This window comes from Prionailurus viverrinus, chromosome D1 (assembly GCF_022837055.1).
Source record: "Prionailurus viverrinus isolate Anna chromosome D1, UM_Priviv_1.0, whole genome shotgun sequence".
Taxonomy (NCBI): Eukaryota; Metazoa; Chordata; class Mammalia; order Carnivora; family Felidae; genus Prionailurus; species Prionailurus viverrinus.
Genome location: NC_062570.1, coordinates 112,487,701 through 112,500,358, shown reverse-complemented (window position 1 = coordinate 112,500,358; position 12,658 = coordinate 112,487,701). Strand labels below are relative to the sequence as shown.

General features: G+C 53.8%; 1 protein-coding gene across 11 annotated transcripts in view; it reads left to right on the top strand.

The window, feature by feature from the left end:
* Window positions 1-12,658, top strand: part of SHANK2 (SH3 and multiple ankyrin repeat domains 2) — a 516,273-nt gene that overhangs the window by 351,817 nt on the left and 151,798 nt on the right. For all 11 annotated transcript variants that reach the window (XR_007156245.1, XM_047877830.1, XM_047877836.1 and 8 more), the window contains one exon: window positions 629-753. Coding sequence is in view for 10 of the 11 variants with exons in the window: in XM_047877830.1 (XP_047733786.1) it covers window positions 629-753 (125 nt within the window). In the remaining variant the exon portion in view is untranslated. The remainder of the gene's footprint in view (window positions 1-628; window positions 754-12,658) is intronic.

The following is a 12,658-nucleotide window of genomic DNA, read 5'->3' as shown; positions in this document are numbered from 1 at the left end:
ACCACCCAGGGAAGCCCGTCTCTCGCCCTGGAGTCTTTGTTCGGCAGCTGTGTGGGGCCCAGAGGCCGCGGCTCGCGCTGCCGAGGAGCGGGGGCCCAGCCTCCCCGTGGGTGCCGGCCGCAGAGCGCTCGCAGAGAGCCGGGCTCCCCGCGGAACGAATTCCCCAGCAGATTCCCACTCTGCAGCCACCCACTGGGTCAGCGCTATGATCTGTCCGTGCTCCAAGTTGAATTCCTTTGGTCCGCGCGTCTCTGTGGATGTAAATTTGGCAAGTGGTTCAGTGTGGTGTTTCTGTAGCTCTGTGTGGTTATGGGGGGAACTTTGCCATTTTTAGAACTGAAAATGTTTAGTCACTGATGCTTTTAAAGAAAATGACAGGCGTGGACCTACAGACATGTACGGCAAGTGTTTTCGGCAGAAAGGCCGAGAGATCCGGGGGCACCACGGGGCAGTTGGTTTCACTGCTTGAATTGGTGCCGACCTATGGCCGTGGCTGTCGAGCCCTCCCCAGGGGAGAGCACCCACTTCCGGCGGGAGACGTGCGCACCTCCTTCCTCTCGGGGTCCCACGCGGGGCCAACCTGGAAACACCACCCAGGCTGGTATTGAGGTCTCCCTTGTCTTCCCAGCGGATACGCCCATCGAGGAATTCACACCAACGCCAGCGTTCCCAGCCCTGCAGTACCTGGAATCTGTGGATGAAGGAGGGGTGGCGTGGCAAGCCGGACTGAGGACGGGGGACTTCCTGATTGAGGTAGGGACACCGGTGTTTGTATCTTTCCGCTCGGGGAGAGCGCTGCCTCTCTTGCGGCCGGGGCCCGTGGTCTAAGCAGCACGGCCGTTGGGCCAGACCTAGGGCTACTCGTGGAGGCTGCTCCGGACTCGTGTCGTGTGCTTGTCTCCACCCATCGTGGATGCCACTTCCTGTGGGCCGGTGTGTGTTCGGAGCGTCTTTCAGGCCTCGGCTGTAGCTCTCTGGAAGGTAGAAATGTCTGTGGGCGTTGGCCACCGGTCTTCAAGTGGAAGTTAGAAGGAAGAGAGACACGTGGCTGCCATGACGTTGGGGACACGCGTGGATCTACGTGTGCTTCTGTTCTCGCTGAACGGAGAAACGCCAGGAGGGGCCGTCGCCCATTCTTGTGTCACAAGGGCAGGAAGGAAAGTGCTGTGCCGCGGCCCTTGCTCACGTGAGGCCTGTAACGCTGGTGGCTGAGAGATCACTGACTCGGACGTCGCAGTAACGCTGCCCGTCCGATGACTGGCCTTCAAAGGCTAAGCGTGAGCGAGAGGGGAAGCCGGCGTTGACAGTACGAAAAGGAAAATTTTAAATCCAGGTGCTTTGAGAGCGGGCTTTTCCCAGTAGGTATGAGAGGAGGGCACCTGTTGGGATGAGCACTGGGTGTTGTATGGAAACCAGTTGGACGATAAATTATATTTAATTTTTAAAGAAAGGAGGGAACTCTCTCCGTTCAAAGAATCCCACTAGACACGAGCGCCCTTGGTTTCCGAGCCCTTGCTGGAGTTAGCGTCTTGGTGCGCGTCACGCGTCCGGGCCGCCGGCGCTTCCGAGCTCCCCGCGTTTTGCGGGTTCAGGTGTTACTTTCCGTCTTGTTGTGCAGAGGAATGTGTTACTCTTTGGAAATATTGACGATAAAAGAGGCTGCCGTATCTTGGAAAAATTACCGTTAAGGGGTTCGGTTCGCTCAAGCGGTCCTCCTTGGGAGTTGATGTTTCTTGGGAAGGCATTCTTCCGGGCTGACCCCGAGCCCAGTGTCACCTGCACTGGAAATGTCCACGCAGGTGGGAGGGGTGGGATATGTGGTGCCCCCCCCCCCCACTGGGCCGGCCAGACACTTGCTCTTCCTGCAAAGGAGACCAAGCCCATGGCGACGTGGCCACTGGGAGCCCTTCTCCCGGTCATGCCTAAGCTTCCCAGGGTGCTTTTGAGCTCGAGTTTACTCGTGGCCTCCTTAGTGCTTCTCAAGGCTGGTGGAGTGATGGGAAATCCAGAAGGAGAGGCACTGTGGTGGAAACAGACCCAAGAGCCAAGGAAAATGGAGAAGGTGACTTACCCTCTTCAAGGTGCCTTGTGCTGGTCTCGTTTCATTTGCTGAAAGATGTATTTAAATTATTGTTGACCAATCAGAGCCCGGCTTGGAAGAAACCTTGGGTGCGTGTGTATCCAGAAGGATGCAGAGTGGGGCCCGCTGGGCTTTCGTGGGTTAACCTGATTTGTAACCTCACAAAAATGCAGAGACTGGTTGAATCATCTTCTGTAGGATGTAGTTGTGATGTAAGTCTCCTGCGCGCGCGCGCGTATGTGTGTGTGTGCGGGTGTGTGTGTGTGACAGAGAGAGACCCAGAGACAGAGGCTCCAATAGGTTGACATAGCCGATGCTGGTTCTTGGGTTTAAATAATAAATGAAGGCTGCAGATGGAAGCGTGTCCCCCGTTGTCTGGCTCATCGGAGTGCCTCCTTGATAAAGTAGTCAGGAAGAAAAACGTGGGACCGCCTCGGAGCATGTGCTGGGCCCATCCCTTTCGCGAGGACGCAAAGCTACGCCTGGTTGGCGGGCACGTCTGCAGTGTGTGCCTGGCCCGGGCGGAGAGGGCCAACCGCCCGGCCAGATTGAAGCCTCCGTGGAAATTGGGAGCAGGAAGAGTTTCTGCACTTCTGTTTGCAAAGCACTTCCTCTGACATTGCTGTTAACCTCTGATATGCAAATATATTTGCCATTTTGGAACAGGTTTTAGATTCCGGGTAACCTCTGAGCTCTGGGATTCTAGGAATGGCTGGCGCTGAGAGGCATGAATGCCGTGTTGGTGTTATTATGTCACAAAGACCCGAAGGAGGGCTGAGCCCTCCACAGCCACCCTGGGCCGCTTACTGGGGGTCACGTGCTAATGGGGGGACGGGGGTTGGGCTGCTGGAACACTGACCCACCCAGTGCATTTCCAAGGCTACTCTTGGGGCTCAGAAAGTCTCCTTTAGCTGCTTAGATTAAAAAAAGGCAGAGTCTCCATGAGGTGTTTCCTAGCTGCTGGGTTGTACCACTGGAATATTAGAGTCACTTATAGCCTCAGAGGTCCGTGCATTTTCCAACAGACGGTTTTTCCACCTTGTCCGTTGAAAAGCTTCGACCTTGGAGGGGTTGTTCTAAAAGAACCCATGTTGTCTCGGGCGAATCTTAATTTTGGCCAGAAGCCATCCCTGGAGTCGAGGGGGTTTCTGAGCCTTGGGGAAGTGCAGGGTCCCGTGTGGAAGGGTCACAAGCATGAGCAAATTGTCCCTGTTGCCCCGCACTCCTCTGGGCAAACCTCCTTCTCTCCCTGCTCTTGGAAAGGAACTCAGAGCATGCCAGCTGTTTGTATTCTCTTTAAAAACGTGTGCTGTGGTTTGAACGTGGGACCGAGGGGCAGCTTCCGGTGGGTCTGTTCTCTCCTCCAAGTCTTGCTGGACTCGCGTCTCCTGGACCACCGTCCTTCTTCCTTCTTACACGTGGTCATCTGCCGGTGCCACCAGCTCCTGTCGTGTGTGCTTTCCTTGGTGCTTGCCCTCCAGAGCTGACGTCCCTCCTGCCCTAGCATTTGGGAGGCGTTTGCTCCTTGGTCACCAGGACGGTTTCTTTGCTGACCTTGCCCCCCAAACTCCCCCCGCCGAAAAGCAAACACTTGGAGTAGAGGCCACGTGAAAGGCTGTCATGAGCCCAGGAATTACATTAAGATAGGTGGGTCTAAGTGGGCCAGCCGGGTTGCTGTAAAAATTCATCTCAGAGGAGGAAAAGGAGAGGTGGGTGCCCCACAGAGGGGGCGTCTGAATGTGGTGGCTCCATAGGCCATGTGTGTTTGCGTTTTCAGATCAGCATAATGGGCTGGAGTCCCCTGCGTGGCTGGTGCCCCTGGAGCTTTCCCAGAGGGCTTCAGGTGGTGGTGGGAGTGGGCAGGGCAGCCGGGGCCGAGTCCTTCCCGGGAGGAGTGGGTCTGGGTGGCGATGACGGGCCAGGGACAGCAGTAAGCACAGGAGTCAGAGAAAGTTCCTCTTTCCAGTCAGGCCAAATATAAGCACGGGGACTCCACCATCCAGGAGTGACAAAGGTGCTGTGTTCCAGCAGGAACCCAACTCAAACCGGGCTTAATGATAATAGACGCTCATCAAAGAACTAAAAGCAAAGACTGCAGAGGTAGAATCAGCCTTCGGGCACAGATGGTTGAAGACTTCATCCGCTGTTTCCTCGAGATTATCCTGATTGGATCTCCCCACCCCCATGAGATGGGGCAGGAGAGGTCACTTACGAGGAGTCCCAAGGATGACGTAGAGAGTTTCACATCAAGTAATTGAGGAGACGTGGATGTTGGGATGTCACTTTGGTGTCCTGCAAGGGACTCCCCAAACTGGATGGCCTGTCAGCCTCATACAGTGAAACCTGGCCAGTGACAGAGTCACCTGTCATTATTTATAGAGAGACCTGGATGCCAGCCCACACCTACAGAATCAGAGGCTTGAAGCAGGACCTGGGCATGGCATCTTTAGGTCACTTAGGTGATGCTGCCAGGGGTTCCAGATCGGCTGGCCTGATCGTGTTGGCTTTTTAAAAAATGAGAGAGAGAGAGAGAGAGAGAGAGAGAGAGAGAGAGAGAGCATGAGAGCATGAGTCGGGGAGGGACAGAGAGAGAGGGAGAGAGAGAATCCCAAGCAGCAAGCAGGCTCTGCTCAGCACAGAGCCCAACACAGGGCTCGAACCTGCGAACCGTGAGATCATGACCTGAGCGGAAGTTGGATGCTCAACCGACTGAGCCCCCAGGCGCCCCTGTGTTGGCGTTTTGAACCCTCCATCTGTCATCAGGTCCTGCATGGCCCTTGACACGAGGCCAGGACCATCTTCCGTCCACAAGCCCCCCCCCCCCCCCATTCGGAAACCCAAGCTTTGTTTCTTGCTTCACTTTCTTAAATGAAAACGTTCTCTCTCAGAAGAATTTCTACAATACAACCAAACACTACACGTCAAAAGAGCAAACAACGTTTGCAGCAAACACAGCCAAGGCCCGTGTCCTTACTGACAGTAACCAAGGGTGTATCTGCCGGGCACTGCACAATCCCATCTAATCCTCGCAGCGAGCCTACAACGTGGCTTCTGTTGCCATCCCCATGTTACAGATGAGGAAACCGAGGCACAGAGAGGTTAGGCCACTTGCCCACAGTCACAGAGCTGGAAAGTGGATTCCAACCACGGTAACGCCAGAGCTCGGAAATTCTTGAGAGACGCGCTGATGTGCTTGATGTATAAATGGGCAAAGGGTAAGAAGAAAAAGAGATGACAAGGTGCCAGTTTTTATTTTCAAATTAGCAAATGCTTTTTTTTTTTTTTATTATTACTCTACCCGTCGCGGGTGACAGCACTCATGTTGCTATGTGGAAGAATAAATTGCCATAAACTTTTCAGAAATCGATGTGACAGGATGTGGTAAGAGCTATAAAGCCGAATCAGGGATTTTGTATCTAGGAATCCGTTCTAAGGGAATGATCTACAAACAGACAAAGCAGAGAGCACAGTGTAGCAAAAACAGTCTGAGGGGCTGGGGCTGGGACTGTAGGGAAATGGTTGAGGGGACATCATGCATCTGTTGTGGGCGCACAAGAAAGCATTTAAAAATCATGCTTGTAAGGAGTTCTTGCTACTAATGACAACAGATCACCTTATATCGGTGAAAAGGGCGGAACCAAAATTGTCTGCATAATACCACCTAAATCTCCCCCAAAATAGGCATAGGGGGAAAAAAAAGGAGAGGAGAGGTTAACCCCTGGGTGATGGGATCGTGTATGGTTATTTTCTCTTTTTTCAGACTTTTGTCTGTTTCTCAGATTTTCGAGAGTGACAGTATTAATTTTTTTGACAGGTACTAATTTCATAAATAGAAAGTTATTCCTTAGAAGACGCTGTCGCACACAGTTGAGTGGTGTCTCAGCCTCCGTGGCCAAGGTGTTGCTGTTTGCTTCGGGGACGAGAACACTTTTCCTGGGCATTAATTATTTTCCTGGGGCCATTGCTTACCAACCTGATGCCGAGCTGGAGGCTCCTATGGTTTTTGTGATTGTTTTCTTAGCCCTGAAGTGGCCAATCTCGTTTTTGTGTTAATTCCCTAAATAGGTTTTCCCTTGCAATTAAAAGCAGGCAGCAATATCCTTCATCCTTGAAAACTGATGCTTGAGTTTGCTAATTACTTTTCCTCGTATGAAATGCTTGTACTCGTGATGGCCTACAACTGTTTTATAATCTCAGTTTGCACCGAAGTGAGGATGCTAAGGGGGATGCCCCGGGGTTTTCCTCAGAGACCATTTGAGTATCTTAGGTTTCTTCGGCTGAGAATCATAGCACGAGCTCTAACACACATTTGCCTATACCATTACCTGTCACCAAGCTGGGGCCGTGAACAGTTGGAAAAGCCCGGGGGTAATCTGCCAGCCTTCCCCAGCTTTGGCATTAAATCGCACGAAGGACAGGAAATGAAGTTCAGGTTCTGCCCCCTCGGTTGCTGCACCCGTCACTGATCAGCCCATGCTTCTTGGGTCTCAGTGTCCCCATCAGCAAAACGGGTGGTTGGGAGAGTTCGGTCATCAGGACGGGCTGTGTGCCACGAGCTCTGGGCGCATGGGCCGCTGTGAGCGCCGGTCTGGTTAGAAGGCCGAGGCCAGCAGTGCATGCCGTCAGCACTGGCTGGTGACCATCCTGTCCTTCGTTGTCCTTCATGATGCTTGACTGGGAAGAAGGAACCAATGACTATTAGTGGAACAAACAATAATGGGAAGTCATGATAAGTTCTAATGCTGGCGGGCGATCACCACCACTACCGTCGCAAGCATGGAGTGGTTACAGAGCACACCCACGCTGTGCCAAGCACATAAGTCAAGAGCACACTGGCCGTAGCTTCTCCATGCGTCTCTGTGGACGGCATATCAGCTGATGCGGCACCTGGCCCGCCCCACCTGCAAGCCCCAAATATCGCTGGCAGCCATGCCCCCGGATTTGGCTTGAACCTCTGCTCCCAGGGCGCGCCCTCTCTGCCTCGCTCCGTTCTCTTCTGGCCCGAGTCGGGCTTTTAGGTAATCTTGGAATTTCTCTTCATGATTCCGTTTTGCCCTCCAGCCACAAATCCCAGGGCTGAGGCCAGAGTCCTGTCGTGGTTTCCCCGGTGCCGGCATCCTTCCCAGACAGTTGTTCAGCCCCAACACCCAGCTCGCATTTCTCTGTCCTGCCTTTCGGGATATTGTGAGAGGCTTTGTCACATGTCCTGCTGGTGCCCACATGGCCAAGCTGGGAACTCTAGCCACCCCACTCCCCCAAATTCTTAACATCTTATTTAAATCATTTTAAAGGGTTATCTAAGTCAATAACTAAGTGAAGACCGAATGCCAGCTGATACGAGCAGGAAGGTAGGGTGACTGGTGAATTCTTGACTTTGAGTCATATTGATACTTCGGTTGTGAAGTTCTGTTGGTTTCATGTCAAAGACAAGCAGGGCCCAGTGGCTGGCTGTGGTCTCTCCAAGTGTGGAGCGTTTCTGTTCTGAAGCTCTGTGGCTTCTTGCTGTGCTCGTGTTGGAAGAGGTCTGGGCCCCTTGGCCAGCCTCTAGCTCTGGCTCCCCTGCTGCTGGGCTGCCGGCACCTAGGTCAGTGCAGAGAGTAAGCATGGCCATCTTGACTTGCCTCTTCACCTCCCTTCCCAGGCTTGCTGGGGTCTCAGCTCCCAGTCACTTTTCAGTGATGACTGAAAAATATTCCTTTGGTAGCAAATAAAAGTCAGCACAGAGGAGCATGTCTGTTTTTGTTGCTGGCCTCCACACGATGCCAGTGCCTGTGGCAAACTGCTGTCATTACAGTCTTGGCCTTTCTTTTTTTTTTTTTTTATTTTTTTTCAACGTTTTTATTTATTTTTGGGACAGAGAGAGACAGAGCATGAACGGGGGAGGGGCAGAGAGAGAGGGAGACACAGAATCGGAAACAGGCTCCGGGCTCCGAGCCATCAGCCCAGAGCCCGACGCGGGGCTCGAACTCACGGACCGCGAGATCGTGACCTGGCTGAAGTCGGATGCTTAGCCGACTGCGCCACCCAGGCGCCCCAGTCTTGGCCTTTCAAGGCTGGCAGCATTGGGGTCTCTCTGTGTATCCTAGCACTGGGGTCTTTGCTCTCCAGGGCTCTAAAGAGACCCCTGCTCTGAGCAGAGCCCCTGAAAGTGTGGGAGCCTGGACCCCTTTCCTGCACATAGCCATAGCCCCTTTCTGTGCCTAGAGAATGATTCACTTTGTCCTCCATATTGACTGGGAACAGGTGGTCCGGGCTGAGGAGCAGCCCGGAATCCTGCTGAGAAGGTAGATGCGGGCAGTTTAGCGATTGCAAATCTGAAGTCTTGGTTCATTCATCTTGGGGTTCTAATTTGAAGCATCAGTGATTTCAATTTCAGGCTAAAAAAAGATTCAGAATCACTTCAGGGGACCACGGCTGCTGTGCTCAAGGCTCCATAGGCCTAGCAGATGGCAGTGCACTGAGTTGGATAGAGACAGAAAGGAGCCGTGGTCAAGGGCACAGGCTGTGGATTGTGATCTGGGTTTGAATCCGGCCTCTGTCACTTGACTGTTTGAATGCGAACTTGGACAGATCTCTCATCCCTTGGCCTCAGTTCCTTAAACTGTAAATAAAAATGTGTTTGAAGCACGTAGCATGGCTCCTGGCAGGGTGATATCTCAACAATTGGTATGAATTGTACACATCACTTTTACAACTTCATTCATTCAGGTGCTGGGCTGCCATGTGCTGTGGGGAGAAAAGACATGAATCAGACTCAGTTCCTTGGGGAACTCAGCCTGGAAGGGAGCAAAAAGCCCCAAGATAAATTTGAAAAAGGGCTTTGTGAAAGAGATAGTGTCGGCACCGTGCTTAGTTGAGTACATGGGGTTTCCATAGGCAGAACTCAAGAGGGTGGGGTTCCAGGGACAGCTTAGAGTGTCAGGAGCGTTCAAGGTGGATTTGGGAAGTGGCCAAATGTTATGGAGCTGGGGGTGACTGGGGCTGGTCCAGAGAGGGCCTGGAATGTCAGTTTAAGTAGGGGCGACAATGTCCGGTCAGTGGCAGGGAGCCATAGGAGAATGCCTGAAATTGGGATCTCTCCGTGGTGCTGAACCTCTCCAGGGTGTGGGGACCTCTGCAAGGCATGGGACCTCTCCAGGGTGCTGAACCGCTCCAGGGTCCTGAACTTCTCCAGGGTGTGGGGATCTCTCTAGGGTTCAGGGACCCCTCCTGAGAGCTGGGAGGATGGGGCCTCCCTCAGGAGAAGCAGCCTGGTGGGAGGCCTCAGTGCTTCCTTTCTCATTCCCTTCACCTCCCATCCCTGGGTCCTGTATCCTTGGCCTTCCTGAGCACTGCAGCTTATTATTCAGCAAGTGTGCTTGCCTGCTTGCTGGGAAAATCTCTCCTGTGAGGAGAGGTGAAGGGACCAGTATGGCTCGAGCATTTGTGGCAGCCTATGCTCTAAGCCAGCCTTCACTCCGTCACTGAGATCGCAGCTTACATGTCACCTTCCCAGAGGGGACTCACTGGGCGCCCTCTGGTTGCCCCTGACTCTGACACTCCACTGTGTGTTTCCTCCACCATCAGAATCATATGTGTTGGGTGGTTGACTTACCGTCCATCTCTCTCATGAAAATGCCTGCTCCCTGCAGGCTGGAGAGCTTGCTGACCTGGTCCCTGCTGTGTATCCAGCACCCAGTAGATGATTGATGCTTAACAGAAGTCCCAAAACCTGTGTTCAGTGATGGACACTCCTGAGAAGTAGGCATTTTATGCCTTCTTTGCAGGTGATGGAACTGAGAGATTCGACGGCTGCTGAGGGCCCCAGAGAGAGTGCTGACTCCCAAGCTTGCATCTGACTGATGCCCTGAGAAAGTCTAAAGTTTTTCAGACATAATCCTATAACTGTCTTCCCCAACCCAGGAAGGATGCTGTAGACCCAGCCCCAGTCTATATGCGGTGAGGTCTACAGGAGGCATGGTGAGCCAAGAGCTCCACGTTGGAAACTTCTGGCCCAGGGTTCTCTGATGTGCCTCTTGACTCCCCTGAAAGGAGCCCTCCTGGGTCCTCACCACCTGCCCTCCCTCCCTCCCTTCCTCCCACGCACTCACCTCCCAATGTGCTCAGCAGGCTCTCGTTAGCATTGATTTGTCTGTCTGCCGTGCCCTTTTGTGGGGCATTTCATGATACAAGCGGTTAGGTTGGCAAATGAAATGAAGGAAGGCCTCATGCTAAATGCCCTGTTGGATCTTCTAATTGATGGAGTTTGTCAGTCCTGGGAACTAGGCTGTGTGCAGGCCAACAATAAGAAGAGTTAAGAAGAGAATGGCTGGGGAAGGGGACATGGAAGGCCATGGTTACCATCCAATGCTGTGAAGTCATGAGTGGTCTGCTCTGAGACCACTGAGACCAACCTCCCCCAGGCGGAATTTCCAATCGCCTCTACCTGGACCTTTGGTTTCACGTAACAGACTTTTTCGTGCACCTCCTCTGTGCTCAGCCCTCGGTCAAGGAGATGAGTGGAGGCCATCTTTGCTCTCAAGGGGCAAAGTGGAGTGGGGAGGGAGGCCCGCAAACCTCTGCTGGGACTCAGAGCTGGAAGGGGATGGTTATTCAGATGAGCTAGGGAGGCAGCACACACATCCAGCCTGGAAAGACAGATGGGCCTTAACCCTGGCCCTCTCTCCCTGGTCTCCTGAACGTGCCACACTTCCTCCCACCCCCAGCACTTGCCCACACTGCTCACTCGTGCTCTCTGTTACCTCTCTCCTATCTCCACCTCCTCCACCTGCGTAACTGGCTCACCCTTGGATCTCTGCTTGATAGCCCCTCCTCAGGGAAGACTCCCCAACAGTCCCTGAGACAGCCACTAGCAGCACGTGTCCCTGTCCCTTCCTGACCTGACCTCAGGGGCCAGCCAGAGCCCAGCTCATGACAGGTACACAGTCAGGGTCCGTTAAATGGTGGGAGGCACCACAGGGGGAGGGCACAGCCAGAGGAAGGCTCAGGGGCAGAAGCACATAGACCTGTGTGGAAAATGTCAGGAGGCCCAGGAAGGATGAACAGGATGGGCCCTCCAAGTCAGGGAGGGCCTTAAATGGGAGCTGAGTCATTGGGCCTCACTCTGTCGCCGGAGGCATGCTCGCTCGGGGATTTTAGCAGGAACTTCCGAGGCCTGCCGATCGCTAGGCTGGAGCGTTGCTGGAGAAGGGAGGTGGAGGCAGACTGGAGGCCACTGCCCTTGAGAAGCAGGTGAGGGTGGGGATTAAACGCTCAGTCCCAGGAGGCAGCCCATCTGGGTCCAAATCCAGCTGCCCTACCTATGCGCTGTGCAGCCTCAGGCAAGTTACACAGCCCCTCTGTGCCTCAATTTCTTTGCCAGCAAAGTGGGATTAAGAAGAGTATCTCTCTCCTAGAGCCATTTTCTGCTCCAGGGAGACTTCCCCACCTTCACTCTTCAGGAAGATCCTGTCCTTACCGTGGACCGCAGGACTCTACGGCTCCCAGCCTCCCTGCCCCCAGTCCCCTGCCCATCCCTTCCCTCCCCGGGGACACCCTCCCGCCAGGCCTTCCCTGACCCACCTCATCCGAGAGGTACAGACCTCCGCAAACTGCAGCCGCTACTGAGGGATGCGTCTCTTCTCAGCTTTGCCACGCGTTGAGTTTACATGACCCAAGGATGTGCTGGCTGAACATCTCCCCTCCAGAGCCCGGGTCCCCTCTGCAGGCAGAGCCCTCTTCCAGGGGGCGCCTGGGGCCATCCCAGCACCCAGGAAAACAGAGTCTGGTGCAGCAGGAGCCTAGAGTATGTCTGTTGGTTGAATGGATGAGCTGTGATCCCGGCCCTGGCCCAGAGGCTGGCTGACACCAATGAGGACAGCGGGGCACCCTGAGAGCTCATACTGGGCACTTCCGCATCGGAGGGGTGGCTGGTCTCTCCTAGACCACCTCCCTCGCATCCCCCCAGTCAGGCCCAGGACCTCGAAAGGCGGACAGAGACACAGGGGGCGACTGACTTACATCAGAGGGAACCGCACTTGGCCAGTCCTTCCCCTGAAGTTCCAGAATTCTCTCAAGAATTCTCTCCTGCTGCCTACTCAAATCCCACAGCCTTTATAGGGGGGTGTGTGCCCCTGCTCTCAGAAAACGTTAGGGATTTGGAGTAAACTCTGCCCCCGTGTATTCTTGCTGAGGGGTTTTTACATTAGTGCTGTTTCTTTAGGGTTGGCGTAAGTCACGTCCACCCGGGTAAAACTGGGAATACAGACAAGCCAAAGGGAGAAGTCAGCTGACGCCGACAGGAGACGGGGCTGCCGTACTGCTTACCTTCTCAGGTTGTCATTTCTTTGTACGTGTCTATCAGAGACACATTTTGCCACGTGTGTATACGCGTGTACTCTTTTTGTGCATATCCTTGTTATTGTGATAAAATACACACACCACAAAACTGACCAGTTTAGCCATTTTTTAAGTTTAAGCCATTTTGTGCGACCATCTCCTGTCTCTAGTCCCAGAACGTTTTCAACCCCCATGAAGACACCCGTCTCCATTAGCAGCCACCTCCCATCCCGCCGCTTCCCTGCGCCTCGGGCCGCCACT